The 17,296-nt window shown below is 35.8% G+C and overlaps 1 protein-coding gene across 1 annotated transcript; it reads left to right on the top strand.

Moving 5' to 3' along the window:
- The first annotated feature begins 3,814 nt into the window (after window positions 1–3,814).
- LOC140871794 (inactive leucine-rich repeat receptor-like serine/threonine-protein kinase At1g60630) lies at window positions 3,815–7,194 on the top strand. Its single transcript, XM_073274504.1, has 2 exons — window positions 3,815–5,735; window positions 6,410–7,194. Exons 1-2 carry the CDS (start codon window positions 4,415–4,417, stop codon window positions 7,057–7,059), a joined length of 1,971 nt encoding a protein of 656 aa, XP_073130605.1. The 5' UTR covers window positions 3,815–4,414; the 3' UTR covers window positions 7,060–7,194.
- The last annotated feature ends 10,102 nt before the right edge of the window (window positions 7,195–17,296 follow it).

Below are 17,296 nucleotides of genomic sequence, written 5' to 3'. Positions count from 1 at the left end.
GTTCATATATGGGTATTACATGTCATTGGATTGATAATAATTGGAACATTCAAAAAAAGTTGCTTGCATATAGATGTTTCAACGAATCACACACGGCACAAAATATTTCGCAACTTATATTTGTTATTTTAGAAGAATATGGTCTAACTACCAAAGTTTTTTGAATGTCTTTTGATAATGCTAGTGCAAATACTTCTAGTATTAGTGAGCTTATTGAAATATGTAAACCATCACTAGGTGGCAAATTTTTTCATATTAGATGCACATGTCATATTTTAAATTTGTGTGTTCAAGATGGACTAAAAAGTTTAGGCATACATATTCAACCAATTAGGAATGCTATTCATTATTTATGGACGCATCCTCAAGTTATGAAGCAATGGGGAAAATTTTGTAGAGTAAATGGTATGAAGCCTAAGCGGTTTGCACGAGATGTTCCAACTCGTTGGAATTCAACATATAAATTGTTATTATCCTCTTTTGAATATAAAAATTTATTATGTACATTTTTTCATCAATTTGTTCAAGCTCGTGATATTTATTTGTTTTCAAATCATTGGAACATATGCACTAGTATTTGTGAAATTTTAAAAGTTTTTAATGATGATAGTGACCAATTATCCGGTGTTTATTACCCTACTTCATATTTATTTTTAACACATTGTTGCAACATTGCTTGTATTTTTCATGAACATGTTAATTCTAATGATAGTGCTTTATCTCAATGTATTCTCGTCATGAAAGCAAAATGGGAAAAATATTTTTTGGTCATTCCTGAAATTTTTATATGTGCTTTTGTTTTAGATCCTAGACTTAAATTAGATGGCTTAAGCGACATGTTAACATTATATTATGAATATTTGGAGCCTATTGTGAAAACGATTCCTTCTATCTCATTGATTTTGTTTAATATTAAAACTTATTTACTTGATATTTATAATGAATATAACATCAAATATGGTGGACAAATTGTTTCACATGAAACACAATCCACTGCAACTAGTAATGTTTCTTCTAAACTTACTAAAACACAACTTTTATTAAGGGAACGGACGAAACGTCCACGAGGATCCTCAAGTTCCAGTCAGGAATTTGAGAATTATTTTACCACTACTTTTGATTTTAGTGATACAGATGAGGAAAACTTCGACATTTTGAGATGGTGGTCGCAAAAAACACAAATATATCCAATTTTGGCTATAATGGCAAAAGAAATTCTAGCTTGTTCGGTTTCAACAGTTGCAGTGGAGCAAGCATTTAGTATTGGAGGAAATACATTGGACGAGAGACGTTCTAGCTTAAGGACGGAAAACTTGAAAGCCTAATGTTTGCTCAATGATTGGTCAAAAGCCGCTACTCGAACACAACATATTCAAAGTGATGAAGAAGACCAAGATGATACCGAAGGAACATCCGGAACTACGACGGGAGGAAATGCGAGTGAAGTAGAATAAAATGTAATAGATTTGTAATATTAAGTCATAAGATATTAAGATGTTGAAATTCTAATATATTGTTTATTTAATAAATGTAATAGATTTTCATTATGGAGATATGAAATATTTTATTGAGATTATTTAAAGAATATGTCTTATTAAAAATTTGTTTAAAAATTTAAAAAAAAATTAAATTTCGAAGGTGCAGTGCCCCAGCACTGCCAGCGATGCCCCTTCGAATTTAATTCGAAGGTTTAGCGCCCCAGCGCTGCAAATTAAGCGCTAGGGCGCTGCACCTTCGAATTTAAATCGAAGGGGCAGCGCCCCAGCGCCGCCAATTCAGCGCTGGGGCGCTGCAATTTTTTTTTTTTTTTTTAAAAAAATGGCACTGTTTGGCCCGGACCCTGAACCGGCGGTTAACCAGACCCGGACCCGGATCGGAACCGCCGGTTCACCGACCCGGACCGGAATCGACCATTGGCGGGCCGGTTAAGGGTTGGCTAAATGCCAACCCGAACCCGGCGGGTCCGACCCGGACCCGGACCGTGGCCAGATCTAGATAACAATATCGTGCTTAAAATTGGTATATCAAAATTTTCGATACAGATAATTAGCATATCGATTATATCAAATTTTATAGTATACCGAAATTTTGGTACGATATCGGTATATACTGTTTTATAACGAAAATAAACTTATATATTTTTTAAAAATATTATATATTTTTAAATTTTTATAAATTGTTTCGATATTTCGATATGTACCGAAAATTTCAAATTTCATAGCGTTACCGTGCCGAAAAAATTGGTATCGTTATCGTGTTGTACCAAAATCTTCAATATACCAAAAATTCGATACATACAATGTTTTTTCGGTATGGTAATATTGATAAACCGAAAATTCGTATTTTTTTCAACTTCCGACCATATGTAAAAACTCCCTCCGTGCCAATTAAATTGTCCACATTTTCTTTTTTGTTTTTTCCAAATATGTAGTCATATACTATATTTAGTAATATTTTTTTACACTTCTTTACTAATATACCTCTATTAACTACACCTTGAAAATTGTGCAATCATTTTTTAATACATTAAATAGGGATAAAATAGTAAGTTTATATAAAATTTGCTTTCCCAATATATTTTTTTAATCAGTGTGAAAGTCCAAAGAGGACAACATATATGAGACGGAGGGAGTATAATGGAAAAAATTTTTTTTGACCGATAACGTGTAGCTTATATGACACCAAGATCTCAAATAGTCAAATATGGGTAATGGGATAATGCCTCGAGGTCGGGCCCCAATTGTCACAATCTCCTCTCTCAATTCAAATAATAATAATAATAATAATAATAATAATAATAATAATAACAACAACAACGTAGTTTCCTGCCAACACCTTCTTGAACTAGCCTGTCACTTAGTGTGGTTTACCTGATTAGCGTAGTTTGCAGGCTATTGCGTTACTTCGGAGATTTACCCAGAGCGCACCGAAAGGTAGCGGCTGCGGGTTCGCACGTCACAAAAAAATAATAATAACGTAGTTTACAGGCTATTGCGTTAGTCCGGGGGTTTACCCAGTGTGCATCGAAGGTAGCGGCTATATGTTCCCACGTCACAATATAATAATAATAATAATAATAATAATAATAATAATAATAATAATAATATGATATTGATGTGAGTGTAATTTGTGAATTTCTCAATTGTTGTCCCCAAAATGTACTCTTATGTTGTATTATATTTTGGAATTTTTAAATATCTAAGTTTAAGTATCATTCACACACACGAGTATCACTGTTAAAATAATAATACTGACCAAATTAACACCTATAAAAAAAAGTAAAACATTTTTTAAAAAAACCAATTTTCAGTTCTTTTTTGTTTTAATTTACTTTTTATAGCTGCATCCTGCAGTCTGCATTGACTGTCAATGTTGATAAATATTAATTGTGGGATCCGATGAATTGATTTTCAAGATTAAAAAATGTCATATTATTAAGAATTGGATTCAGCAATCCAAGAACAAGGGGGAATGGCATCTCTCTTTGATCCAACACACAGATATGTGTACATATATGCTAATGTATGCAATGGAGAAATACAAAGGGAATAACTTTGATAAAAATTCATTTTTGAAAAATAACGAGAGAGATTATTTTTTTCAAAACAATATTTTGACCAATATGTATATAACCACAGTGTTGGAAAGAAAGTGAAAAAGAAATTAGAAAACTAAAAAGTGATTTTTGTACAGTGAAGCCTGAGCCCATTCACGTGATAATTTTTCAGCTAATGTGTCTGTCCTTGGGCAAGAAATTCAAGAAAACCCCCCATTAATATTCTTGCCTTTCTTTCTCCCATTTCATTGATGATGATGGAGAGAGAAAAAGAGAGATTGGGGGTTGAATGAGAGAGAAACAGTTGAGTTCACAGCTCTTTTAAATGAAGAAAAAGGAGAAATAAATCAAGAATTAAACTTCATTACCGAAAATACACAGTGAGTAGACGAGTTGCCATAAATTATTCTCCAATAATCTAGACTCTTGGTATGGTGTCTTTGTCTCTTTGCATTTCTTTCCTATTTTCTTGAAGAAGCTGTCTCAATAAAAACACATATATTCGGTCAGAATTATAGGCGTTGATAGGGACACTAATTGGCGCCTACTTTACATTTTTTCATTGGTCCCAATGATTCACATTAATCTTATGTCACCCCTTTACCATTGATGGCTCTAGATCTGGAGATTTGTGTTGTGAAACCGACTGTGTTGAGGCCATTTGTATTTTTGATGTCCCGGCTTTCAAGATTCTTGTAAGTGTTCTGTAATGATCAATGCTGACCCTTTTCAGACTTTTTTTTTGAGAATGGGAATGGAATAAAGACTCCACTTTTGGTTTTCTAGTTGTTTGTTTTCTCTTCTAGATTTCAAATTTGGGGTGTAAAATTGTGGAACTGTGGGTTGTTGACTTCATCAATGGGGAAGATTGCTCTGTTGTGCAGGCTCAACGTGTTATTGTTTCCATATTTAGTTTTAGTTTTCAGTTCATTTCCACGAGTAAGATCAGGAGATGCTGAGTCTCTTTTAGCTTTGAAAGCATCAATAGACCCATCGGATTTGCTTCAATGGGGAAGAGGAAGAGATGTGTGCAAATGGGAAGGTGTTAAACAATGCCTTAATGATAGTGTTATGAAGCTTGTGGTTGAAAATTTTAACTTAAGTGGCACGTTAGATGGGAAAAGTTTGAATCTTTTGGATCAGTTAAGGGTTTTAAGTTTCAAGAAAAACTCACTTTCTGGGCAAATCCCAGAACTCTCTGGCCTCAAGAACCTCAAGTCGTTGTTCCTCAATGATAACAAGTTTTCAGGTGGAATCCCGGCTAATCTTGCTCTCCTGCGACACCTAAAAACCATTGACGTATCTGGGAACGGATTATCGGGTCAGATTCCGAGGTCCTTAGTTGATTTGCCTAGATTATACATGCTTTATTTGCAAGATAATCAATTGACTGGTGATGTTCCAGCCTTTGATCAGAATAGTTTGAGATTCTTTAATGTGTCTAATAATGCACTCGCCGGGGAAATCCCGAAAACCCCATCATTGTTGAAGTTCAATAACTCTTCCTTCATTGGTAACATAAATTTATGTGGCCAACAAATTGGAAAACCTTGTAGTATAAGTCCAGCTCCTAGTCTGTCAAACCCGATCGCACCAACTAATACTTCAATGCATCATGAGAGGAGGAAGAAGCTTATCTTGATAATTGGTTTGAGTGTTGGTGGATTTGCCATATTATGTATTGTTACTGTACTGTTGATAATCTGTTTGAGGAAGGCAAGTAAGGAAACCGAGTCGAGAAATAAGGTGGTTTCCCGAGGGGTGGAGGAAGCAGCTACTAGCTTGGATAGGGACAATAATAATAATAATAGCAAACAAGGGGGTTTATCATGGGATCAAGGGGGTGATGGACTCGGGAATTTGGTGTTTCTTGGACCCGGTGATCAGCAAATGAGTTATAGCTTAGAGGATTTGTTGAAGGCCTCGGCCGAGACGTTGGGAAGGGGGACTATAGGGAGCACTTATAAGGCGGTGATGGAGTCGGGATACATTGTCACTGTTAAGAGATTAAAGGAGTCTAGGTATCCGAGGATGGAAGAGTTCGGACGACACATTGAGATTGTTGGTAGATTAAGGCATCCAAACTTGGTTCCTCTCAGGGCCTATTTTCAAGCGAAGGAAGAACGGCTACTTGTATATGATTATTTTCCGAATGGAAGTCTCTTCTCTCTTGTGCATGGTACGCCATTTTGTTTGCTGTTTGCATGTTTACTTCTGCTGATGCTGATAAGTTCTTATTTTGTCATCTTTAGTTGAAATTTGGGTGAATTTTTTACCTTCTTTATAGTACGAGGAGAGTTCAATATCATCATAGCATGATCTTTTATTTCTTAGATGATAGAAGCTGATCACTAGACAAGAAATGCCAAAAACTTCTCTTATTTTTTCATATCTAAATCTCACAAGATAGGATACCTAAGCTTATTGTTCATCCTGGCGTGTCGATAATGGCCATAACATCCTTAGATAGCTAATCCACTTTAGGTTTGGCTACATCGCGTTTTGTGCAGGCCTTCGTGATATAATTTTGGTTCAACCTGTAGATGGTTCAGGCCCATAAAATTTGGAACTTGAATTACATGTTGAGACGGTTTTAAAACCATAAAACTAAATCTAAGAAGCTCTCTAGCTATCTGCATTCCTTTTATACAGATTTTCAATTTTCAATGCGCTAAGAATGCATTTACAGGTCTTCTATATGTTCAACATATTAAAAATCTTAAATTTTACAATTCAAACAAGTTGGGGGATAGACATTTTTCTTACTTTGAATTTAGTTTTTTTTTTAAAACAAGTTGCCCAAATTTAATCTCGTGAAACAGTGTGATTATTTTTGAACATAATAATGAACAGGGTCAAGAGGTTCAGCTGGTTCAAAACCGCTTCACTGGACATCTTGCCTAAAAATAGCAGAGGACTTAGCGGCAGGACTACATTACATACACCAGAATCCTGGTCTAACTCATGGAAATTTGAAATCCACCAATGTCTTGTTGGGGCCGGATTTCGAGTCATGCCTGACTGATTATGGACTGACTCCATTCAGGAATCCTGAGTCACTCGAAGAATCAAGTGCTGCTTCCCTTTTCTACCGAGCCCCTGAATGTCGTGATTTCCGAAGGCCAACAACACAAGCAGCTGATGTCTATAGTTTTGGAGTCCTCCTCTTGGAACTTCTAACTGGTAAGACTCCATTTCAAGATCTTGTCCAAGAATACGGCTCAGACATACCACGGTGGGTGAAATCTGTCCGAGCAGAGACGACAGACTCAGGTGATGAACCGGCATCAAGTAACGAGGAAAAAATGAACGCCCTTCTGAACATTGCTGTAACATGTGTTTCTGTTGCGCCTGAGAATCGTCCTGTGATGGGGGAACTTCTGAGGATGATAAGAGAGGCAAGAACAGAAGCTCAGGTGTCTTCAAACAGCAGTGATCATTCACCGGGACGATGGTCGGATACCGTGCAGAGTTTGCCAAGGGAAGGATATGTGAGTATATGAACAATCGAATGCAATTGTTTTGAGTAGTGCAACTATTTCTTTTTGTGTATTATTATTTTTTCTTTTTCAAGTAAGGTTTGTACAAGTTAAGTTATTGATTGCTCAAGTATTCTACATCAACTAGGATTTTTTTAAATGTTTTGTGGTTAATTAATTAATTTATTTGTTTTTATACCGTTATTTTTTGGTGGGTATGGGCAGACCTTCAGGCTAACAGAATAGCCTGAAAATCACGTTAGTCAAGTTGTGGGTGATTACTTTTAATTCGTGCCTGATAGATTTTAATTTTACAGGGTCGTAAGCATCATGTCACTTTCTTTGTTAGGGGAGGACTTAGAAAATTAATTAATGTTGTCAAAAAGACTGTAAAAATGGGGGAAAAAAGGAATTATAATAATATGTTGTGGGTGAACAACTATAGTTTGCGTAACATTTGTAATTTTTTTATGGCCAAGGATTATAGTTAATTAATTTTTAATATATATTTCATTAATTATTTTGAAGTTTAAAAATTAATGGCCAATTTACTGAAATTTTTTGTTTAATTTTCGTTTGTTAATTTTGTCAATCGATGTTCAACGACACACTTCTTTCGTTTTTTGGAGTAGAGATGCAAGTATTTTGTTACATAGCCAGAAATCTTTTTGATCCTGGGCTGCTGGATTCGAAATAGACTAAATTAATATTAATTAAATATTTAAAAAAATTTAATAAAATTTTAATTTATAATCAAGGAACACATACAAAATATTTAATTTTAAGTATAACAAAGTGAAATGAACAAAATTTACTACTGAAGATGTCCTTTAAAGTTTTTCATAAAAAAAAATCATCAATTATTCAATCAATATCGATCTTTAGGGCTAACTCACTCTCAAAGTAGACAATCATAGAATCTGTCAAGAACTCGTCTTCATCCTATTCCGAAGAGAAGTTTTTACAATAAAAATAGGGAGTTTTAAAACGAGATGAATTGGTCTGTCAATTAAGTGATAATACCGTGTTTTTTCAGACTCTACTAAATACTAATCACTGACCTAATTCAAACCTCAAAACTTAATTGAGGTGTAAATTTCTCATTGATGTATAACCAACACCATGTTAGAATTAAAATGCTGAAAATTAAAATTATTTCTGACAAATATTCATCATCATTAGAATAAACAACTCTTTAAGTTCAAATTCCTCTTGACATATTACTTGATATCTATTAAAAAAAAAACTTATTCAAACTTTATGTCATGTATCATCTGAGCACGTTTAAAAATTTCAAGGTACGATGGAAACAATTACATTCAATTTAATATTAATGAAACTAAATTAAACTAATGAAGTTTGATATTAATGTGACATAATTTAAACAAGAGTTTCAAACAATTAGTTAAATAATTAACTGAATCCGTGCAAAATTAGATGAATAAAAAGTGGGAAGGAAGAATTAATCAGAATAAATATGCACAAAAAGTCTCATTTATCATTCGTGTAATGTCGTTTCTTTGTTCGGTGGAAAATTGTAAGATCCGAGATTATTTAATTTTAATCCGAGAATATTTAATTTGAAAATTTTGGAGTTTAGATTTAAATTTTAATATTCTTAATTATTTAGGATTGAAATTGAACTAAAAGATTTACCGAGGATTGATTTGCAAATAGTGAAGAATTCAGGGACTAAAATGCAAATACCTTGATTTTAGTGGAGGACATTTGGCCTTGTATGCTTGTAAACGTGTATATGCATGGATTTTCATCATATTGTGCAGCAAGAACCGATAATTCCTTCTAATTTCAGATTTCAAGTTCATTTTTATCGTAAATCTTTGATTTCTCAAGATCCGGCCGTTTGAATTTAAATCCGAGCATAGTTCTGGAATCCTCGCAACAAGAGCTTCAAAGTGATGTAAGTATTGATATGTTTAGCATGGTTCGAAATTATGAATGTTGGGAGAAATCAGAAATGATTATGTATTGATGTTCTTGACGTTCTAAGCATTGTTATATCGAAGTCGGATCGAAGATTGAACGTTGTTTGTATTTGTTATGAATTGTCCAGATTTTGTTCGAACCCTATACGTTATGATATTTTGGAAGATGATGCTATACATGCTGATATGTTATGGTTATGAATGAGATTGGATGGTTGGCTTGAGTTAGATATAGTTTCGGTTGCCGGTTTTTAGTCGTTATGCCGCCGGTTTCAGAATTGCTACACTTTCGAACTTATTGAGTTAGATATGCTTGGATTGAGTGTTAGATGATCTTGTAGCTTGTGATACTTCATTTTCACCTTTGTATTGAAGTTTGCCGAGCTCGGGATTTTCAGCTTCGAACCGGGATCGATTAGTTCAAGGTTTGCTTTGAAGATTAGCTTGCAAACTTAAAGTATGTTGAGCAGATTATGATATGTGGTTGATCGATCAAATACTAACACTTAAAATCAATATAAATATCTCTCAATTATGCTCGAAATTATCGCAAGTGCACGAATCAAGTTATAATAAATTGTACTGAATACGAGTATCATCCTCAGAGACTATGTCACAATAATTCAGTTATTTTATTCCTCTACCCAAAGTAACGAAAATTTGATGAATGATTATAACTAAAATTATAAACTAACGAGTTCAACGTAAAATACTAAATTTCAAAGAAATAAACGAATTCAATTTTTCGAAATAGAAAATATAATATGAGAATATTTGTTGGAATCTCGATTCACCTTCCCCCTAATTGAACTGGACAATTGAAATTCACTTTTATACACATAAATTCGATAGGAATTCCTGATATATCGACACTCTCTCTCGATTTTATGTCAATCTAATTCAAGTTAATGAAACAATCAAATCTCTCCGATTATTTATCATTACTGATTGCTTTGCGTTCCTTGAATTCCTACAACTTTCAACCGGATGGTCTATGGTTATCAACATGTACTAAATATCATATCTCTATGCCTATTTTAAGTTCATGGATTGTGTCACTCGTCCTAATCATGAATTTATATCTCGATAACAATTCACAACATACGAATCTATGCTAAAGTTAGCTACTCCTTAACATAGAATAATAAATCATGACAAAATCAAATAATATCATTAAGCAAACTCAATTCGTCAAACAAATTCAATCACACAAACGTGTTTCAGGGTTCGGATCCCCTAAATTCCAACAAAATAAAGTTTAGCTACTACAACTCATAATAAAAATTAATCTAACAATGTTTTCAAAATAAAATCCAGAAATTTAGAAGAGGAAAAACTCAAAACGAGAAGACGCAAGCCTCCAATCTTCACAAGTCGCCTCCGCCTTGATCTTTTGTATATCGAACCCTCAAAAAGTCTAAAAATCTTCTATTTATATTGCCCCCAGAGTCCTTTTCTTTTAAAACACCCGGAATAAAAGGTTTCCAAAATACGCGAGCGCGCCCGAGCGGTAGAATATTGCAGCTCGGGCGCTGGAATTCTGCCTCCTTTCTGCCACTTTTTCTTGAGCACGCGCTCGAGCGGTAATAAATTACCGCTCGGGCGCATAGTGTCTGCCTCTCTTCTGTGTTCTTGCTCATGCATGCGCTCAAACTGCAATAATTTGCAGCTCGAGCGCACCCTGTTGATTCCCAAAAATACTTGATTCTTCTCATTTTCCTGTCAAGTCAACCATAAATCAAGAGGAGTGAACAAAACACAAGGAAAAACACTAAATACAAACAAAATTAGATTAAAACGAACAAAATGACACAAACGAATGCAAAACACATAAAAATCATGCAATAAAAACACGTGAAATTGACTCAAGTCAGTGGTTATGGTTGTTGAATTGTCCAGATTTGGAGCCTTAAAGATTCAAAAGAAAAGGTATAAATCAACAACAAATCAGATGGGACAGAACATTCGAGATAGATATGATTCTCAAATTCCCAAATCACATACTTGAATGCTTACTTGCTCTTGCTTGCTTTAGTTGCTTAGTTGTTTCTTATATGTTAATTTGGTTGCTTGAATTAGCATGTCTTGTATTTATTGTTATAGTCAATGCATCAAGATTGTGTTGCATTCATCTTGAGCCTATAACCAAAGCATAGACGGCCGAACGACCTAGATTTCAAAAGACGTTTGGAGGGCTATAGTTGAGTGGCACGGAATGTAGCTTTACTTCCAGAGCTAGATGACTCGCTATAGTTGCACCAAATTCAAGAGATTGAGATACTTGACACCACCTCGATTGGTAGGGTCGATGGTTTGCTTGAGATTTTATTCTCCGGGATCCCAAGAACCAAGATTTTGTTGAAAACAGATTTGTTAGCCCTTTCAAAACATGCATTGCATTCATGATTATTATGTTTCATGTTATGTTGTTTATACTGAGAATATTATTCTCACCGGAGTTATCCGGTTGTTTCTTTGTTTTGTATGTGTGCATGACAACAGGTGGGGCAGGAGCTGGTCAGAATCGACATGGGTAGCTCGAGTTAGAGTCTTAGCCGTGGGACTCGAGTTTAAGTTAGCAAGATGGCATGTATGTTATAAAGTTGTAAAACATGTTAGAAAACATAAGACTTGTTTATGTTTTGAAAGGACACATGTTGAATATTTTGTGTAATCTAGCCTTTCATGTATTTAGTACATTAGATGTATGTAAGAAATATATGGGATTATGCTTGGCTCTTGATGTATATATTATGTAGCAGCTTAATGAATATTGAGATCTTGTTCATGCCATTTTCCAGATTTGAAATCTTTGAAATGCTGATTTTTATAGCAGGGCACGGACCCCGGACATGCCTCTGTGCATGGGTCCGTGTGCTTTCGGATGAAGGCAGAAAGTTGGAAAATTTTAAATGCTGTGCACGGACCTGGGCAAAGAGAGTGCACGGGGTCCGTGTAGAAAACAGAAACTTGTGTTTTTAGTGCAATTGATTAGCACGGACCCGGACACGGAGGTGGCACGGGCTCCGTGTACTTTGCAGCCTCAGAAATGTCACTACTGGTTAATGCACGTGCACCCACCCATGCACGAACCTGTGCACGGAGTCCGTGTATATTAAAAAAAATAAATTTATTCTTAGTTTGATTATCTATATTAATCATGATTAATTATTAATTGCCCTACGATGAGATTAGCAAACCCGAGGCCCTACAACAGGTGGTATCAGAGCATAAGTTTCTCGGACTGAGATAGATGAGCGGGGTAGATTGAGTCTGTTTTATTTATTTATATTGCATGAGATTGAATTCTTTATATGATTACATGCATTCCATGCGAACATGCTTTACTATTTCGAGACTTATATGACTGCATGATTATGCGCCTTAATTGTTGTGTGAGATATTATTCCAGAATTTGTCCTCGATCAGAACTTGAATTCTCGTGAGACTGCATGAGAATGTTGATCAGAGAAGGGTGGGAATAGAACTAGACCTGGCCAAGGGCCGGTTGGGCCCGGACCCGACCCGTGATCAACGTGCCGCTTAATCGGTTCAACGGGTCCAACCCAGAACCGGGACCGGACCGGCCACTAGGCGGTCCGGTCCCGGTTTTCCCTTTGGAAAACCGCCGACCCAGCGGGTCAGACCTGGTGGGTTGGCCGGTTCAACCCAGCGGGTCCGACCCTCCGGGTTCGCCGGGTCAACGGGTTTACCTTTTTAAAATATTATTTTAAATAATTTAAATAATATATATTTGATACCCACACATGGGTGAGATTTCAAACCAAAACCAAATGATTTTGGGACCTTATTCTTGCCACTAGACTAAGTGTTAATTTGCTAATTAAATGTGATTGAATATAATTAAATGTAATAATATTTTTTATACAAGATGTTTAAAGTTGAAATGTAATATATTTTTATTGAGATAAATAGAGTTTTTAATATAATATGTTGAAATATAATATATATTTTTATTGAATAAATATAATAAATTTTTTATTGATATATATATATAATTTTTAATATAATATGTGAAAAGTTGAAATGTAATATATTTATTATTTAATAAATATAATATATTTTTTTATTGAAATAGATAGAGTTTTTAATATACAATGTTGAAAGTTGAAATGTCATTTATTTTTTATTGAATAAATGTAATATTATAAGATGTTAAAAGTTCAAATATAATATATTTTTTCTTTAATAAATGTAATAGTTTTTTTATTGAGATAATGAAATATTTGATAGAGTTTTTAAAGTTTAAATGTACAAGTTTATTTTTATTTTTTTTTAAAAAAATAAGCTTCGACTCGGACCCGGAACCGCCGGTTAACCGGACCCGGACCCAAACAGGCGGTTCCAAGACCCGAACCGAAATCGGCCAAGGGCGGGCCGGTTAAGGGTCGGCCTATTTCCGACCCGGACCCAGACCGGACCCGGTCCGTGGCCAGGTCTAAATAGAACTACTGAATATGATATTGTATTGTGCACTAATCTGTTTGAATATCAGATATGCACCCCCCCCCCCCCCCCGCGTCAAGCACCGATTACTAGACAGACAGTGACTATTCCTCCAATAGAACCGACAAATATACCACAGCCAATGGCCGATCCTCAAAATGCCCAGGGTAGTACATCTGCTGATCCTATGGATGTGATTGCTACACCGATGGAGACGTTGTTGAAGAGGTTTCAATCCTTTAAACCGCCAATGCTGAAAGGAACTGAAAATTAAGTGGACTGTGAAAAGTGGTTAGAAGACATTGATCAGTTGTTCGAATCTCTAGACTATTCCGATGAACGTCGAATCAGACTGGTAATACATCAACTTCATGAAGTTGCAAAAAGTTGGTGGATTACAACAAAAATGGCTCATGAGACTCGAGGTACGAATATCACTTGGTCTGTGTTTAAAACTGAATTCTATTAACGTTTCTTTCCAGTCTCCTACCGAAAAGACAAAGAAGCAGAATTTGCTAGTTTAAGGCAGGGACAGCTGAATATTGAGGATTATGTAGCCAAATTTTCTAGCTTGTTGAATTTTGCGTCACATATAGCGGGAAGTAATGAGGCCATGACAGATCAGTTTATCAATGGCTTGAATCCGAATGCGTTTACATTGGTGAAAAGTGGAAGGCCCAACAACTTTGCCGATGCACTGAATCGAGCAAAGAAAGCAGAAACTGGCTTGTTAAGGCAGAAAGAAGCACCTTTTGTACCACAGCAACCCAGTCAGCCATTACCAGTGCCACAAAATCCGCCACCGATGCAGCAACCATCTTTCAGATTTGAGGGAGGAAGCAGTAGTAGTGGCAGAAAGGATTCTCGTTTCCGGCCAATGGGGAAGCAATTTAAGAAATCAGGCAGTAGTACTTCCCATTCCAGTGGTTCACAACAGTTTAGGTCTGGACAGAGCTCTAGGGATTCTGGTGTTTATTGTAACAGATATGGAGGACGACATGCTACTGATCAGTGCAGATGAGTGTCTGGCAGTTGTAATATATGTCATCAAACTGATTATGCCAAGGTGTGCCCGCAGCATGCAACAGAAAGAGCAACCAGTGCAGGTTCATCTAGTCAAGTTCCTCAGGCTGATAGGCAATCAACTGCGGTGCATTCATTTCAACCACAACAACAGACAAGACTAGGAGGAAGTCAGACTCTGAATCAACCTCCCAGGCAATAGGCACGAGTGTTTGCACTTACCGAGGATCAGGCTCAGACAACACCTGATGATGTTATAGCAGGTAACTGTTCTATTTGTGGTTATCTAGCCTATGTATTGATAGATACATGTGCATCACATACATTCATTTCTGAAAAATTTGCTATGTTGCATTCTATATCATCTGAGCCATTGCCTGCTGTTTTTGCTATTTCTTTACCTTTGGGTGAAGAAATTATATCTGTCAGATTGATTCGCAATTTTGCAGTACAGTATGCCGAGAATGTGATAGAGGTATATTGTATTGTACTTGAGTTATCAGATTTGATTGTATTATTGGCATAGACATGTTAACCAAGTACAGGGCAACCATAGACTATTTCCAGAAAGTGGTCAAATTCAGACCAGATATGGCAGATGAATGGAAATTCTACGGTAAAGGTTCTAGAGCCAAGATCCCTTTGATATCTGTATTAAACATGACCCGTTTATTGCAGTAAGCTGCAGAAGGATTTTTGATTTATGCAGTAGATGTGTTGAAAATGAGTCTAGCATTGACAGATATTCCAGTGGTTAGTGAATTTGCTAATGTATTCCCAGATTAAATTCCTGGTTTGCCTCCAACCCGGGAGATAGATTCCAGTATTGAACTGACACCAGGTACGCAACCGATATCTAAAGCTCCTTACAGTATGAAACCGATTGAACTGAAGGATTGAAAGATCAGTTAGAAGAATTATTGGCCAAAGGGTACATTAGACCGAGTGTTTCTCCTTGGGGCGCTCTGGTTCTTTTTGTACGAAAGAAGGATGGATCTATGCATCTTTGTATCGACTACCGTCAATTGAATAAAGCTACGGTAAAGAACAAATACCCATTGCCTAGAATAGATGATTTATTTGATCAGTTGCAGGGTTCAGCGGTTTATTCCAAGATCGATATGAGATCTGGGTATCATCAGTTGCGAGTTCAAGATGAAGATATCCCTAAGACTGCGTTCAGAATGAGGTATGGTCATTTTGAGTTTATAGTCATGCCATTTGGATTGACCAATGCTCCAATAGTATTTATGGGTCTTATGAATAGGGTATTTCAGAAATATCTTGTTGACTTCGTTATTATATTTATTGATGATATTTTGATTTATTCTAAAAATCTCTGTGATCATGCTGAGCATCTCAAAATTATATTACAGACTTTGAGAACCGAGAAATTATATGCCAAGTTATCAAAATGTGAATTTTGGTTGCAGAGAGTTGTTTTTTTGGACATATCATTTCAGATGATGGAATTTCAGTCGATATTAAAGTGGAAGCTGTGATTAATTGGCATAGACCAACATCTGTACCAGAGATACGTAGTTTCATGGGCTTAGCAGGATATTATCGCAGATTTATCCAGGATTTCTCCAGCATTGCAAGCCTATCACTCAACTGACTCAGAAGAATGCACCGCATGTTTGGATAGAAGCTTGTGAATCCAGTTTCCTTGAATTGAAGAAGAGGTTGACGAGTGCACCAGTATTGACGATTCCTTCAGGTACTGGTGATTTTGTTGTTTATTGTGATGCTTCTCACAGGGGATTAGGATGTGTGCTTATGCAAAGAGGTCATGTCATTGCTTATGCCTAAAGACAGTTGAAGTCACACGAGACCAGATATCCAATTCATGATCTTGAATTGGCAGCCATTGTATTTGCTTTGAAGATATGGAAACATTATCTTTATGGTGAGAAGTTCAAAATTTATTCTGATCACAAAAGCTTGAAATATCTGTTTTCGCAGTCTGAATTAAATATGAGGCAACGAAGATGACTAGATTTATTGAAAGATTTCGATTGCGAAATCAAATACTATGATAAGTGTATCTCGATTGGTAGAATACTGTTGTGTTTTTGGATTGGTATTTGAGACAAATATACAGTCTATCAGAATTTGTGCTATACAAGCTGAGCCAGAACTGTTGATAAGAATTAAAGAAGCACACAAATCATATCAGAATATTCAGAATTCGATTGATATAATCAGATCTGAACATCAATCTGAGTATCAGGTCAGTGCTGATGATATTTTATATGTAAATAACAGAATTGTTGTGCCAAATATTTCAGATTTGAAACAGAAGATAATGAAAGAGGCTCATAGCAGTAGATTCAGTATTCATCTTGGTGGCAGAAAAATGTACAATGATTTGAAAAATCAGTATTGGTGGCATAATATCCTCTAGCGGATGTAAGACCAATTTAGAACAACTTCCCTCCTTCTTTTGAAGCTCGAATGGTTGTTCTGTAAAATCCAGGTGTGTAAGATCCCAAGACCGGTAATATTCAAATTCTGTCATATCATCCAACAGATGCATCAAACTATCATAATCTCGGAAAAATAACGAACTATCGGCTGCGAAAGCTCCTTCAATTACCCATCTTCTTGTCACTGCATCCAAACCATCAAGAAAAAATGTAAGGGGAGAACAGTTAGAAAAATAATGAAACCTGAAGATGGTCGCAAAATCCTTGAATCTCTCCCATGCTGCGTAGAAAGGCTCTCCGTGTTGCTAGATAAAACTCGCGAATACTTGTCGATTTGACATCTCGAAGTATTACACCACAAAAATTCTTGAAAAAACAGAAAAAAACGGTGAAAGA

The sequence above is a fragment of the Henckelia pumila genome, unplaced genomic scaffold, assembly GCF_033568475.1.
Source record: "Henckelia pumila isolate YLH828 unplaced genomic scaffold, ASM3356847v2 CTG_461:::fragment_3, whole genome shotgun sequence".
NCBI lineage: Eukaryota > Viridiplantae > Streptophyta > Magnoliopsida > Lamiales > Gesneriaceae > Henckelia > Henckelia pumila.
This window is presented reverse-complemented; position numbering and strand designations above follow the sequence as displayed.

What these genes read in the sequence shown, in the direction of transcription:
- LOC140871794 (XM_073274504.1), top strand. Translation starts at nt 4,415, where the DNA reads ATGGGGAAGATTGCTCTGTTGTGCAGGCTCAACGTGTTATTGTTTCCA. An exon ending in TCTCTTCTCTCTTGTGCATG is followed by an intron (nt 5,736 to 6,409) that starts GTACGCCATTTT and finishes AATAATGAACAG; the next exon opens with GGTCAAGAGGTTCAGCTGGT.